Source organism: Elephantulus edwardii, unplaced genomic scaffold, assembly GCF_000299155.1.
Source record: "Elephantulus edwardii isolate Elephantulus edwardi_28Jun2011 unplaced genomic scaffold, EleEdw1.0 scaffold00172, whole genome shotgun sequence".
NCBI lineage: Eukaryota > Metazoa > Chordata > Mammalia > Macroscelidea > Macroscelididae > Elephantulus > Elephantulus edwardii.
The window spans coordinates 1,958,676-1,975,308 of record NW_006399922.1 but is presented as its reverse complement, the minus strand read 5'-3'; the positions used below and the strand labels follow the sequence as shown (position 1 = coordinate 1,975,308).

General features: G+C 41.2%; 1 protein-coding gene across 1 annotated transcript in view; it reads right to left on the bottom strand.

Moving 5' to 3' along the window:
• Positions 1–609: 609 nt before the first annotated feature.
• Positions 610–16,633, bottom strand: part of RIN2 (Ras and Rab interactor 2) — a 133,824-nt gene continuing 117,800 nt past the window's right edge. Inside the window, exons 9-12 of the mRNA XM_006895662.1 lie at positions 13,087–13,392; positions 11,237–11,368; positions 5,310–5,473; positions 610–930 (exon numbers count right to left, since the gene is read on the bottom strand). Of these exons, the coding sequence (XP_006895724.1) occupies positions 610–930; positions 5,310–5,473; positions 11,237–11,368; positions 13,087–13,392 (923 nt within the window). The remainder of the gene's footprint in view (positions 931–5,309; positions 5,474–11,236; positions 11,369–13,086; positions 13,393–16,633) is intronic.

Genomic DNA, 16,633 nt, shown 5'->3' with positions numbered 1-16,633 from the left:
AAAAGGCAATACTCTCAAATCCAGCAAGAGATTTAATTTTGAATATCAAAGGTTAAAAATCACATGCATAATTATAAAATATTTTAAAATTACAAAAATATTTTAAAAACCAATCCTAACAGTTTGCCTGCAACTGCTATAAAAATATTCATAAAATAGATATAAAAACCACAAAGGCTCTTTGTAAAAAATAAAAAGAAGGGCAGGAAAGGATGGAGCCATCCACAGAATTGAGAGAATAGTACCTGATGCACTGCATCAGATGGTCTAGCCAAGACCTGCCGGTGAGGTCAAAGAGAGCTTGTACCTCAGGACGCTAATGGAGCACATACACAATCACCTAAGTCAATACAACTTGGTGGTGGGACAGGGGTGGTAGGCAGCAAACAATCTCAGAACACATGAACCATCAAACACAGCTCTCCCTCATGATGGGAGATTTTACAGCTCCACAGGCCGCAGGGCTCTCTGTGGGCATCATGCCTGAAGGTACCCTAGCCCAAGAAGGCTGATCCCCAGAAGGTGACAGCTCTTCACGCTGAAGGATGGAGAGCGTAGAAGGAGCACTGCTAACCCATTGGCTGGCTGCTGGGAGGTGCCTCATGTCTTCTAGGAGGAGGTGAGGTCATCTTCGTCCTGGTAGAGGACACCGTAAGGGTTGTTATTGACCCGCTTGTAGACAAAGTGGAAGATGTGGGGCTGTGGACGACTGTGCAGCTCGGCCTTGATTTTCTGAGGGTACGTATCCTCTGCCAGCTGTTGCCAGGTTTCATCAATGAAGAGAAAGAGGCTGTATTCCTCAGGGTGACCCACCTTGAACTTCTCAGCGCAGAGCTGGCACACGTCCTCGGTGGTGATGTATGGCCTCACCAGGAGGGTCTTCCCAGTGCATCCACTGCTTACCTCCTGGAATGCAACTCGGAGGTAATTCTGCAAAGTAGAAAAAGAGAGAGGCTGGATGCCAATCTGAAAGGGCTCAGAGAAACCCAGAGGGAAGGGGGTGAGTGAGCTCAGTGTGAACACTGCCCACAGCACCAGACCTCAAAAAGGCCAGGAATGTCCAACAAAAGAATTTTTTCTCTTCAAAGAGAAAAGCAAACTGGGGGAGAGGGGTGGGCAGGGAGGAAAAGGTGCAACAATGAATGAATGGAAATCCAAAGTCTCTCTATATAAACTTTCATTAAAATCTCAATTAAAGAAAAAAGAAAATACCATGACTTGGATCAGGCGCATCTTAGTCTTTAAATGGACAAAACTGCTCTTTAACTCTTTGGGGAAAAGACCTTGATACTTAAGTTTAATATATACAGGTTGCATCTTAATAAAAGTATGTATGAATGAAAAGAAAGTGATGCTTTGGCTTGCTAAAGGTGGGTGTCTTTAATCTGCAGCCCTCAGGCCTGTTTTTTATCAAACATTCTTCTAGGTTGTATAACACTGGTCTGTCCACTTGCTGTACAGAGGTAACTCGTGGTTGCTCTGAAGCTGAACACTGTGACACTGATGTTTCAAATGTGATAGTGGTTACCCATGGTGGACAGTGTTTGGTGGAGCTCTCCAATTAAAGCAAGCTTGGGAACAGGAGGCAGGAGTGGTATTCACTTCTGAAATAGCTTGCCTCTGGAATCCCTATGAACCTATAGAAAGGATGAAAGTTATACAAGTCTTCTGTTCACAGGGTCCCTATGAGTCGCCTACTATTTGATGACGGTAACAACAACATGTGTCCATAAAAAAAAAAAAAGAAAGAAAGAAAAGGGAGTAGATTTGAACTACAGCAGGGCCAGATCAACTGCAAACACAAGGAGAAATTCCACTTAGTCTCGGTTCTGACCGTAAAGAGGGGTGAGGAAATTGCTGCTGAGGAGTGTGAACCATACCTAGTGATGGCTTAAGGCACAGACTTTTGTCTGACATTGTAAAGACTTTCTGCTTTGATAAAGAAATCAGACAAACATCGGAACCCAGAGCCTATATGAGCACACTTGTGTATGAAGCCTAAGCAAAGGTAATGATGTGAGACAGAACCACCAATGTCTGGTCATTTTTTAACTTCTGAAATGGTTCCACCCTATATATGGCCCAGGTGCCAAATGGGAAACGTCAGGGGGAGGATGTGAATTCTGGCCCAAAGACTTTGGGGCTGGGTGGGTTTAGAGTCATGTAAAAGGAGGTGTCGGCAGGCTGTGCAGCGTGAACAGTGCTGGGTATGTGGTGTTATGAGCCAGAACAGACCTGTGATATTTCTCATAAACATAGACACAGACAGACGCAGACACACACATGCATACATATACAAGTAGGAACACACACAGGTGGTGTTAGGTGCTGTTGACCCATAGCAACCCTATGAACAATAGATCTGAATCCTCTCCTATTCTGCGCTATCCTCATAATACTTGAGACATTAGAGGTTATGGAGAAACCGGAACCCTTATTCACTGTTGGTGGGAGTGTAAAATGGTGCAACTATGGAAGGCAGTATGGCACTTCTCAAAAAGTTGCAAATAGAAATACCATTTGACCCAGCAATTCCACTACTGGGAATTTACCCTAAAGAAATCATAACTGCCACCTAAGCACATATATGCACACCCATGTTTATTGCGGCTTTGTTCACAATAGCAAAGAGCTGGAAACAACCCAAGTGCCCATCAACAAATGAATGGATAGAGCAGCTGTGGTATATTCCCACAATGGAATACATGCAGCATTGAAAAACAAGGAACTCATGAAATATTATACAAAACGGGTGACCCTGGAGGACACTTTGTTGAATGAAATATCTCAGTCACAGAAGGACAAATATTGCACAGGATCACTGTTATAAAATGGGACTGACATTGGGGTTGAGGGAAGAGAGAGAAGGAGGGGAAGAATGATGTATACTGCACTGAAACAGATGAGGGAGAGAACTGTTTAAAAGGGATATATGATACGGTATTATTGTCATGACAGGAGTCCAGAATGAAGGCTGCACAGTGGAGTGGACTTGGGAGGGACTGCATAACAACGAAAGAGTTTTACTTTTCAAGGAGAAGCGTGAACTTGGGTGGAGAGGGTAGGCAGGAAGAAAAGTGAAATAATGAATGAATGGAAACCCTAAGTCTCTGTAAACTTTCATTAAAATTAATTAAAAAAACCCCAACAAACCCTTGAGACATTAGAGCTCATGTGGCAGTCACATGTCAATCCACTTGATGAGGATCATTTCCCTTTCCTAGGAATAGCCCCTCCTGGCAACATGCTGCAAATATGTTAGGTGAAGCCTCCTCATCTTTGCCTCCAAAGAGCAAGCACTATAGCTGTACCCTCTCCAAGACATACTTGTTCTTTTGGCAGTCCATGGGATGTTCAGCACTCTTCTCCAACACCACAGCTTAAAGGCATTGATTCTTCTTCTGTCATTCATCCTTCATTTCTTTGGAGAGGCCCTAACTGCAGTTTCCCAGTACAATATGTCTCCTGATTTCCTGACTTTTGGTACCAAGGACGTTAACTGGGAATCCAAGTAAGAAAAGTTGTTGACAGTTTTGATCTTTTTTCCATCTATCATGACGTTGCCTATTGGTCCAGTGGTAAGAATCTTTGTCTTCCTGACATTGAAATGCAATCCATAATGGTGGGAACACACAGATATATATATATATATACACACAGATACATAGTAGGAACATACATACACAGACATACACATACATGCAGAACACACAAACACAGACACACACACAAGAACACAAAGACACACACACATAAACATGGACACACACTAAGCTCAAACAATCCTGGCTGTGGACCCTCTTAGATTTTGTGACCCTGGATAATTTGTTTGGCCATTGTTAGTCCCCTCTTTCTAAGGATATGTTTACCAGATAAGACATAGGATGCCCAGCTATATTTTAATTTCAGGTAAAAACCAATTTCTTTTTTTGACCTATCTGACCTGCTCCTCAGGAGGGAGGGAGGAGCTGCTCTGGCCCAAGTCCCATTTGACCTTCTAGTGAGAGGGCACTAGGCCCCACGTGGTCGTCAACTGAGAGAGTGCCCAGGCGCCCTGTGGTCATGTAGTAGGAGGGCACCCAGGCTCCACGTGGTTGTCTAGCAGCAGGGTGCAAACTAGACTGCTCTGACACGAACATGTCAATGTATCGTGCTTGATTTTACCTCACGTTGGGCCTCATGCACTCAGTGCTCTTTTAAACCTGATGATAATTGTGTCAATGAAGGATACATTATTCACATTTGACCAGTGAAGGAACAGAGGCACTGAGAGGTGAAGTGATTTGCCAAAGGCAACAAAGCTAGAAAGTGGCAGCACCATGATCCACTGTCTTCACTGGGATGGTCCATGGCCTCCTCCAGTGTGAGCCTGCATGTCTGTGACCCTCACTAAGAGTCCCAGATATGGCCCTGTGTCTGAGTTTTTACTTTTACATCCACGTCATGAGCAGAAAACTTCTACTTGGATGCGGTGTGGATTTTTAAGGTGAGCAAACTAAAACGGTGGATGGGGGTTATGGGGTGTCTGTGGTGTCTGAACTCCAGATGGAAAGAGGTTGAAAGACACAAGAACAAGCTTTTCTCATTTCTTCTCTTCAAAAGGTCTATGGCCCCAGAACACCCACCCCTGCTTAGATAGCCAACTGAATCAGAGTCTAAGGCTGAGCCTGCCAACGATCTCTGTAACTCTGCCTGCCTCTCTTCACTAAGAAACACTCTTAGAGCATTCCACACTCCTCGCCACTAGCTCATTCACGTGTGATCATGAAATATCCCCATCGGGGGATCTTGATGGGAGTCGGCTGTCTCTCAAATTTTAAGCCCTGACCCTTGCAAGGCTGCTGGGATTCTGGAATCTCCTGGTTGGGGCTGGGAGTAGGAAAAGCAAGGAGAGAAAATAGTCATTCCTGCAGCTGTCCTTTTCTCAAAAACATGAGGGAGATGGCAGCACATAAGTCAACCACTGTCCCTTCATGAATGTCATTTTCTTGCCTGATGGCAGAAAATAGCCAGTGTCATGTCCTTTCTTCGTCCTTGTGACTCCTCCTTGCCTAGGTGTGCAGCATCCATGCCAGACCTCATAAGAAGAATGCTGCTTTAATCCGACATGGTTTTTTTAGGGGCAGCAAAATGTGGGCCAAACTCATATTCTGAACAGAGAGGTGAAACAAGGTCAGAGGGTGATTTAACACATCCCATTTCCGAAAGATGTCCGAATAAATGGTGAGCTCTCAGTTTGCTGTACAAACCAGCTCTGGCCCTGGGCACAGAGCAAGCAGCATGGGCAGCCCCACCTCCCAGCTCCATACCTGGAAGTCATCCACAGAAGGGATGGTCCTGTTGGTGGTCCTCCGTCTGTGCCACTGCCGCAGGGTGTCTCTGGTCTCTGAGCTGAGCAGCCTGGCAGCTTGTTCTTCCTGGAAATTCTTTATCAGAGAAAGTGCTCCATATGCACTTGTCAAGTAGTAGCCTCCTAGGGAGGGCAGAAAGAGCGAGCTGTTTCAATTTCATGCACCACACAATTACAGGCCATCTGTCCACAAGTACTTCTTCATCCACTCATTCACTTCAGGAATTAGTATTTTCTAAATTTTAGGTAACTTACACACTTGGGGAAAACATCACACAAGAGAGAATTCACAAAAACATGCTGCTACTGTTTGGTGCTCTCAAGCCAGCGTCAACTGTAACTCATGGTGGCACCAGGTATGACAGAACAAGACCCTGCTGGATCCTGCACCTTCTCACTCCTGCCACGCTCCAGAACACTGTTGACAGGCACCGTCCATTCATCTCATGGAGAACTTCCTCTTTTCTGATGCCCCTCAACTTTTGCAGTCATGACATCCTTTTCTGGGGACTGGCCTGTCCTGTTAACATGCCCAGAGTCTGTGAGACAAGTTTCCCATCCTCGATTCCTAGGAGCCCTCTGGCTGCACTTCTTCCAAGAGACACCCATTTGTTCTTTCCCCCACTTCCCTCTCTTCCTTACTCTTAGTGTGACACTAACATAATACAACATTTAGAGAGAAAAATTTACTAATAATGAAAAAATAATTTAATAATGCAAGTGATGTAACGTCCCTTAGACAGTGAATTCAGAAATTATTTCATATGTTCTTAGGTGTTAAAGACTCAAAATAATATCACGTGCCTGTGAATGAACTTGCAAACTCTATGCTAGCAAACCATGAGGGGGCATCCCAAAAGTTATTTATGATCCTGCACCATCCTCATCCCCCCATGCTCAAGCCCACTGTCGCTCCTAAACGGGTGTAGCACATTTCATATTTACAGACATTCTTTGTCAAAATACCTACTGACTGTCTCCTGTGAACCAAAACAGATAGAGAACTGAGAAAGTTAAGAATAAAGAATCCGAAGTCTTGCACTCCACAAACTTAAAAGTTTCTTTAAACAAAATAGGCATTTGTGATTTATTTACCTTGAGGTGAAGTGATAAAGTATTGAGCTTAAAAGGCATTTTGTGCAACAGGATCATTTTTGGGGCAAAGTATGTAATTACTAATGCAAGACCCTGAAGAATGCTCTCCTGTTTAACAAATGGAAACATTAATGAAAAACAATGCTCCCCAAGGTGGCTCCTGTCAGCAGCTGCTGTCATTTGGTGCTGTCAAGCTGGCACCAAAAAATAGAGACCCTGTATCCAAAACACAAAATCTCTGCCCCCTCCTGTGCCATCCTCACAGTCTCTTCTGTGCCACTGTGCTAATGCATCTCACTGAGAGTCTTTCTCTTCTTTGCTGACCCTCTACCCCTTTGTGGGTCTAGCACTGGATGCCCTCCACATCCACATCTGGACACACACTTGCTCTCTACCCAGTGCTGACATCAATTGCAACTCCTGCATCCATCACCTAGACTCCATCCTAGACCAGACAGCTTGCCTCCAACCACTTCCACCAAGAGCATCAATCAGGTGCCTGCCTCAAAACTTCCCCTTTTTTCTCTTTTTTCCATTTCTTAATTTTTTTTCTATATTCATATTGTTGTTAGGTGCTACTGAGTGCAACTCTATGAACAGCCAACTTGACCTTTGTTCTATCTTGTGCCATTTTCACAACACTGAATCCCATTGTTGAATTCAGTGTGTTAATCCATATCATTGGGTCTTCCTCCTTTCTAAACTCTTCCCCCCATTTTTCCAAACATGATGTCCCTCTCCAATGAATACTCTTGTTCATACATGTTCACAGTATGAAAGATGAAGCCTTGACATCTTTGCCTCCAACGAGTACCCTGAATGTACCCTCTTTAAGACATCTGCTTGTTCCCTTGGTAGTTCACAGGATATTCAGTACTGTTCTCCAGCACTACAATTCAAAGATACCAATAATCCTTCTGTCATCCTTATTCATTCATTGTCCAGCTTTCTGATGAGTAAGTAGCAAGTGACTGAGAAGACTATGGCCTGAATTAGTCTTCAAATTGACATCATATCTCTTCAGCACTTTGGAGAGATCCTTGACAGCAGACTTGCTCAATGCAATACTTCTCCTATTTTCCTGACTCCTAGTACCTTAGGTGTTGATTGTTGATCCAAGGAAGATGAAATCATTGACAGCTTCAATCCTTTCCCCACCTATCATAATGTTGATTGTTGGTCCAGTGCTGAGAACCTTTCTTTTCTTGATGCTGAGATGCAATCCATACCAAAGGCTGCAGTCCTTGATCTTCTGTAGCAAAGTGTGTCAGGTCCTCCTCACTTTCAGCAAGCAAGGTTGTGTCGTCTGCATCACGCAGGCTATTGATGAGTCTTCCTCTGATCCTGATGTGACATTCTTCCTCACAGAGTCTGGCTTCCCAAATTATTTGCTCAGCATACAAACTGAATAGGTATGGATAAAGGATACACTCTGACACATTCCTTTCTTAACTTTAAAGCATGCAGTGTTCCCTTGCTCCATTTGGTCTAGGTACAAGTTTTCTGCATGAGCACAATGTTCTGAGATTCCCATTCTTCTCAATGTTAGCCAGAATCTGTTGATCAAATGCTTTTGCACAGCCAATAAAGCATTCCTTACTTTCAGCCAGGATCCATCTGATATTAGCAATTTTATCCCTGGTGCAATGGTCTCTTATACATTCTGTTTGGATTTCTGGCCATTCCCTATCTTTGTACTGTTCTAGCTGGTTCTGAATGATCTCCAGCGATATTTTGCTTGCACGTGATATTAATTTTTCACATTTTGTAGGATCACCTTTTTTGGGAATGTGAACAAATATGGATTGCTTACAGTCATTTGGCCAGGTATAAACAGATTGGCTGGTATAAACTGATGAGCACATCAAGAACTGCATCTGTTATCTCTAACATATCAATTGGTGTCCCATCATTTCCTAGGACCTTAATTTTTGCTAATGTCTTCAGTGCAGCTTGAATTTCATCCTTCATTATCATTGGCTCTTGTTCATATGGTATTTCCTGAAACTCTGTGTTAACTAATTCTTTTTGGTACAGTGACTCTGTGTATTCTTTATACTAATCTTCATATTTGTTCTTGTTGTTATGTACTGTCAAGTCACCTATGACTCATAGCAACCCTATGTACAACAGCTCTGAACCCTGTTCTATCCTGAGTCAAGCATATTGTCTCTGACAGACCTACCCCCATCACCCCATTCACTGACTCAATCCATCTCAGTGAGAGTCTTCCTCTTTTGCGACGTTCTTCCACCCTTCCAAGTATGATGTCTCTCTCCAAGGACTGGTTCCTCCTTCAATATTCTCTCTATAACATCCTTAAAGATTGTAACTTGAAGTTACAAGTTGTTCTTCAGTTCCTTCAAACTGAGAAATTCCCAATGAGTTCTTCCCTTTTGATTTTCTGACTCCAGCTCTTTACACATTTCCTTACACACTGCTCTGTCTCTCTGAGCTGGGCTTTGAAATCTTCTGTTGGGCTCCTTAAATTCCTGATTTTTTTCCTCTTTGTTTTGGCTTGTTGGCATTCTAGTGCAATATTCAAAGTCTCTTCTGAAATCCATCTCAGTCTTTTTCATGCATTCTTCATGGATGATATTCTTGATTTCTTCCCATAGCTCATCTGCTCTTTATTTATTTGTGTTTAAGGCCTCAAATCTGTTCTTGAGATTGTTTTTTAGTTCAGGTGGGATAGACTCAAGATCAAATTTTGGTTACTGTGTATTTGATTTAACCCTTTTTTAGCTTTAATTTGAACACATGAGTAGTTGACTGTCTCACAATCAGCACCTGATCAGCACCTGGTCTAGTTTTCACAGCTGATATTTACCATCTCCAATATTCTTTCCATAAATGTAACCAATCTCATTTCTGTTTAGTCCATTAAGTAAGATCTATGTGTACAGTCAGCATTTGGGTTTCTTATAAAAAGGTATTGGCAATGAATGAAATCATTGATTATACCAAATTCTATCATTCTATCTCCAGCCTCATTTCTGTCACCAAGTCTGTATTTTCTGACTACTGATTCTTCTTCCTTCCCAATTTTTGCATTCCAGTCACCAATTATTATTAATGAATCTTGGGTGCATGTTTGATCGATTTTTGACTGCAAAGTTGGTAGATATCTTCTATTTCCTCCTCTTTGGCTCACATATTTGTATGATAGTGGTGTTAACAGGCCTTCCAATATTATTCTGTCACTCACAACATTGTATTTCAAGATGGATTTAGAAATGGGTTTTTTTAGTATGAATCTGACCCCATTTTTCCTCATTTTTTCATTTCTGGCAGTAGATCATATGTTTTCTGATTCAAAATGGCCTATACCAATCCACCTCAGCTTGGCAATGCAATGTAAAGATATAATTTTTTAAACAGAAAATCCTTTGCTATTTTTAGTTTAATTTTTTTTAAAGGATGAAAACAAAAGCTAGACTTTCATGTTTCACTTATATAACAGCCAAGTATTTTGTGGTGTGGTGGTGGTGTAGCTATGTAGCTCTCAACCTTGCCCTATCCTGAGCCAATCTCATTGTCTCTGACCCACCTAGCCCTATTACACCAGTTATGGTGCTAATCCATCTCATCCAGGGTCCTCCTTTCCTGAATTCATCTTCCACCCTTCTAAGCATGATGTTCTCTTCCAAGGACTGGTTCCTCCTGGGAAAATGCTCAAAGTATCTGTGATAGAGTTTTAAAAGCATTGCCTGCTTTAACCCTCTCCAGGACAGACCTATTAGTTCTCTTGGTGGTCCATGGTATGTTAAAATAATCTTCTCCAGCACAACCCAAAGGCATCAATTCTTGTTCTGTCATCTCTGATGCACAGCAAGTAATTGAGAAGACCACGGTCAGGCTCAGGTGCACCTTAGTCTGACCTTGTTGCTTTTTAGCACTCTAGAGAGGTCCCTGACAGCAGACTTTCCCAATGCAACTAGTCTACTGATTTCTTAACTGCTGGTGCCTAGAGTGTTGACTGTGGATCCAAGCAAGATAGACTTGTTAACAACCTCTATATCTTCTCTATCTTTCATGGTGCTTCCAATTGTCCCAGTGGTGAGAATCTTTCTTTTCCTGATGTTGAGCTTCAATTCATATTGAAGACTGCAGTCCTTGACCAGATTGTGTTATCTGCATAATGCAGGTTGTTGATGAGTTTCCCTCCAATCCTGATGCCACATAACTCCTCATAAAGTCCAGCCTCCTGAATGATCTGTTTCATAGATAGACTGAAAAGATATGGAAAAGGATGCATCCCTGATACCCTCCTTTCTTGATTTTGAACTCACAAACAGACCTTCTTCTGTTATTCTCGGCTTTCAGCCAAAATCCATCTGACATTGGCAATGTGGTAAGAAATTATACTTCAATCACAAAGGCATGCAGTTCGTATCCACCAGTTGTGCCACAGGAGAAATATGGGCAATCTCCTTCATGATTTACTGCCTCTGAAAACACGCTGAAGGGCCAGCTATGGGTTGGTTTTGCCTTGGTGGTACACGTACACACACACACACACACACACACACACACACACGTGGTTCTGGAAATACTCTTAAAAAATTATGTCTTTTTCTTGGAATTAAAGAAATTATTTCTTTTAAACAATGGCAATTATTGTAACTCATCAATATAAAAATATAATTATGGCAGGTTTCTCTTTTTTTCTCTTTTCCCCAGCTTTCTCAAATTTTTTCCATAAAACTCTGCATTTAAATTTAAAATGTAAAAAAAACAAAACTAAAAGCATCCACTCAGTTCCTTCTACTTTTTATAAAGTACTTTTACCTTCTCCATGTAACAGGGATGGGTCTAAGAGCTCCATCATGTACTCAATTTCAATGTCCAGTTCAGGCATGTCACACTGAGCAATGACATAGGTCAGCACAGGCAAGAAGTCGTCAGCTCCATACATCCTTCCTGAGATTAGTAAAAGGAAAGATCAGAATATTTTTACCAATGTTTATTCCTTTCATAGCCTACTTGTTGCTTTTATTAGCTGGTGAGCAGTCATTCTTGGGAAATGGACTATTTATGAACAGAGGTGGGTGTTTTTGGCATTTTATGCACCCTATAAACCCTACTGCTGTTCTTCTGTTTGGCCAGCTCCAATTTACAATTTCAGAATGAATGTCTTTAAGTTAACAGATTAAAGATTATCCTCCCACATCAGATTTGCACTGAGTTAAGCAACGAAACAGAGTACTTTTAAGTATTTAACTTTCACAAACATTAAATATTTGCAAAATGCATACATACTTATCCTTTGTGCCAAACTTAAGTAATTTCTAGTTTTCTTTGTAGCTGTGATTCCCAGGTGGGGCTTATTCAACATCTGGAGATATTTTTGGTTACCATGAACCCATGCAGGATGCTTGCAAAGGGGTAAAGTTCCCATTCTATCCTTACCAGTACAAGAGCTCAATACTTTAATGTCATCACTCAATACTTCATACATAAAGTGCCGAATACATTCCTATCTATTAGAAGGATAGTTAGTAAAGCCTGTGCACTCTTTCTGTTACTTTTTCACAAAATAACTGCATTTGAAGGAAAAGTTAATAGTTCATAGACTTTCAATAGGATCAATGAAGACCTGAAGTAATGTGAGCTCATTCAATATGAAGTATGGCTACTGAAATTTGAATGCTTAATTTCTCCTTTGAATCTCTTTGATGAATTCCAATTACATTGACTCAGCCTGTTACAGAGGGTGAGCCCACAATTCTAAGAAACAGTATTATTACAGACTGCTCCATGTTTCTGGCACATGGTATAAAGCAATGACATAGCCCTTCTTGTCTGAAATGTTATAATAATTATGATTTCTACTGAGTTTGGTGCTATGCATGCATCTAACCTTCACCTTAGAAAAAGCAGTGTCACATATGCCTACAGATGCAAGAACTGTATCTTTGATGGCTGATTAACATCATCAAAGTTACAGTTAACTAATACATATGGCTAAGGATTTGAACACAAGACCAGATATAGCATTTAGCTTAGTGGTAAGAACATGGGCTTTAATCCCAAAAGCACACAGTCCTAATCAATCAGCTGCTCCATGGGAGGAAGAGGGCAGTCTCCTGTGGTGCACCTTACAACCTCTAAAAACCTCCTGCAGGGTCATCTATGACTTGGCTCTAACTCCACAGCACACAACCACCACCACCCTGACCTAAGTACTCCCGACTCAAAAATTTCTGATTAAACTGGCACCATACAAAACTCCCGCTGCCCACTTCATTTGAGCTATCTCTGTATTAAGGAGTCCCAGGGGCATCATGGTTCAATGGTTGGCTGCTGACTGAAAGGCAAGCAGCTCCACAAGGAAGAAGCTGCGGTAGCCTGTCCCCATAAAGAGTACTGTCTTAGAAACACAATGGGCCAGTTCTGCTCCAATCTCAGGGTGTTAATGAGCTGTCACAACAGCATCTGATTTGGTTCCCTGATTCCTTTATATGTTGTGAATGACTAACCTGACAGACATCAAAGTAACACTGCTATTATTGTGAACACCTTGGAGAAATTATTAGATTGAAAGGAAGGGAATTTGAAAACCAGAGAGCTTGACATGTCCTGGCTAGTCCATGCCCAGAGGGCATCAGCAAAGAGCCAGGCAATGTGGGCCACCTCACCTGAATTGCTCCCCATGACAGTGTAGATGAGTTTGCAGACTCTCAGCAATAGCATGACCTTCTTTTCTGGCGAGTACATCTTCTGCATGGTCATGAATTTGACCTTGATTTTCTCCACATCCACAAAATCAGGGATTGGGGTGAAGACTCCAAGCTCCTGTGGGTCCCTCTGCCGCACCAACTGCAGGTTATCCTTCAGCCGTTTCCAGGAACCATCTGCCATGTGGAAGTTCTTCAGCATAGCCTCCACGTGCCCCTTCAGCGGCTTCAAGATGCACTTGTGCATGGCCTTCTCCAGCACGACATCTGCCAAAGAAAGAGAAGTCACTATGATCAATGTCTGAAGAAAAGAAGAAGTGTGTGCACGGCCTGCTTCTTTAGAATGGGTGCTGGGACAGCCAGTGACTCACCAGTTACAGGGCAGACAAGTTATAACTAACTCAACCAGCACACAAAATTTGGAAGCATTAAGTCTTTTGTAAAGCCAAAGAAAGGGAGAAAAATCCTGTTTCTCTTGTATACAATTAGTACAAGTCAATGTATTTGTTTAAACTCTTGTATACAATTAATATAAGTCAATGTATTTATTTAAACAACTTCTACCACTCTCCCTTTTCTCCTTTAACTACAGACAAATGTTCTAAAAGCAGCTCTTTTTACCTGCTCCTCTGATTCATTTTCCATCTGAAAAGAAAGCAACTGTGTGATCGTAAAGTTAAGAGTCTCTATTAGTGAGGACTGAGGATTCATTAAGTTATTTGCTGAGAAATAAATGCTATAAAGGGAAGCAGGTGGTCTTGGATTAAATCCTGGGCCCATTCACTCTTCCAATAAAAGATACTATTGGAACTACTTATGAAATGTAATAGTATTCAAATTATACAACAGTAATAAATCACTGTTAATTTTCTGGGTTTGGCAACTTTGGTTACATAAGATGATGCCTTTATTTTTAAGAAATATATAATGAAGTATTTAAGGTAAAGAGTCCTGGTGTCTGCAACTTAGATGATTCAGATTTTAAAAAAAAAAGCACTACTTCAACAACTTAGATCCTCCCAGAAGAGCTGTGGGTGAGCATTAACATTACTGGTAAGTATATTCATTTTCTCCTAGACACAAGAGCCTACTATTTGGTCCTAAAAGCCTTCTGAGGTCCCAACTCTTCTCACTATTTCTTAGTTGTTGGAATTGACAGAAAACCTCATAAGCAGTTCCTTACTTCACCTCTGCCTTGCATGCAGACTTCCGAGTTGTAAAACAATCCAGTGGTAGATGGAATTTGGTCCAGGATTTAGTTGAGCCTTTACATCTTGTGGTTCCTAACCTTTATACTAGAATAGACAAAGTGCTAGCCTTTTATTGTAAGAACTACCTTCCCTCTGTAACTTGACTTGTGCCACTATTAGAGCCTCTACTTGGAATATTATTGCTTTTTAATTTTTGACTCATGTACTTTTAACTTGTTAGTTAAATTTTTGTCTTCTAGGCTGCAACACTTCCATGATACATCTTCAAGGATATGAACATGTACAGCTAAGCACAACTGATAACAGTGCATGTAAACTCCAACATCAATCTCCACAATAATCTATGTGTTTCCTATTGCCAAAGGGGTCCTTTAGAGTAGTGAGAGAAGATCTTCATCCTGAAACCTACAGCGTCCCTTTTCAGCAGGAAGTAGCTAAGAAAATACACCTTTTCCTTATGAATCAGGGTGAAGTCTCTCTCAGGGAGGAGTGATAGGGAATGGCAAAGGACACACTAACAAAGGAGATTAATCAGAACTGGCTTTGACAAGCACTGTGGCAATAGAATAATTAAAACAGACTCTCAAGGCGGGGGGAAAGAAGAATGAACTGGGGAGGAGGGTAGAGAAAATAGTGCAACAATGAATGAATGAAAATCCAAAATCTCTGTAAATGTGCACTAAAATTAATAAAACTTAGTAATAAAAAAATTTTTAAAAGCCAAAAAAAATATCACGGCCATTGTATGTATGTGTGCATGCATGTGTGTGCTGAGAGAAAGCAGCAAATGTGGCAAAGTATTCAGAAATCTGAGTGAACGGCAGGCAAATTTCTTTGCATGATTATTGAAAATTTTCTGTAAATTTTAATTTATTTAAAAACTTTAATATTTAAAAAGAAGTTTGAGCTATATTCTTCTTCAGATGTAGGAAACCCCATTAGCTTCTCATCTCAAAGTCATTGGCTTGATTTGGTACTGATCATACAGCTGATCCTCCTCTGGGTTTTCAGATACTGAGCCCACACAGGAGGAGAATGCCCACCTTTCTTCTGCTGGAAGCCACACTGGTGGGTCTGAACTGGCAGAGAAGTGCTGCCTTGGAGTCCGCAGTGAAATGCCCCACAGACTAGGCCAACAGGGCTTCCTCCTTTAGGTTGTTGTTACTGTTAAGTGCTGTCAAGTCGTAAACGACTCACAGGGACCCTATGAACGAAAGACCTGAACACTTGTGTAACTTTAATCCTTTCTCCAGGTTCATAGGGTTTCCGGGCAAGCTATTTTGGAAGTGGATGCCACTCCTGCTTCCAAGCCTTTTTGAATCGGGGAGCTCCACCAAACACTGTCCATCACGGAAGCCATTCTCACATTTGACACATCAGTGTCACAGTGTTCAGCTTCACAACAACTACGAGTTTCCTCTGTATAGCAAGTGGTCCCTTAGGTACAGAAGGAAAATCCCCCTCCTTCTTTGCACATCTATGCAAAACAGTAGATTTCTGTAAGCTAAAATGACCTGTACTATCAAGCTAGACATCCAGAAGGTAAAATGACCTATACAAGGATAAGTTTTTTTGTTTTTGTAATGTTAGCTTTTCCATTTCAAATGTTTGCACATTCTCTTCAAAGATACCAGAGTTTATCCTATGCACATTAAATGTAGGAAACTTTAAAGTGATTTCATTTCAGAAGCCATGGAAATAAATTAATGGTCTCTGGCCTTTGGAATCTCTAACAAAGGATCAGATTATATTGAATCAAAGAGATTATGTGTGGCTAAGAGGGAAAAGAATAAAGAGAAATGTAAACTACATGTAGACACCTAAGACAAATTTTCTGTGTCCAAAGTTAGAACTGATTCAAAAGTTAATGGTAAACTCACAGTAATCAGCTTCCCTGTCAAGTTTTGCTTTGCGCTTCCCCCCATACCCTCCCTAGGAGAACTGCTTAAGAATAGAGCTACAAAAAATAGAATGCGGTTCAAAGGAAAAATAGAACAATATATTCATTGCATGTCTAGCACTAAAACAAACTATTTGGTTTGAATTGATTTTTCTGTTAATAAATGTGTGCAGCTTTTTGGCATCTTAAGATTCACCCTATTTGACCTTTACAATGAAAAGCCAATAGTAATAATTACTACTCAGTGTTCTCCATGGGCTAGTCTCTATATTTTATTTCATTAGCTCATATAAACCTTATCCATGGCAATATATCTTTTAATTTCCTGGCTGTTGGTGCCAAGAGTGTTGATTGTGGAGCCAAGCAAACTAAAGCTGTGAACAATCTCAATCTCTTC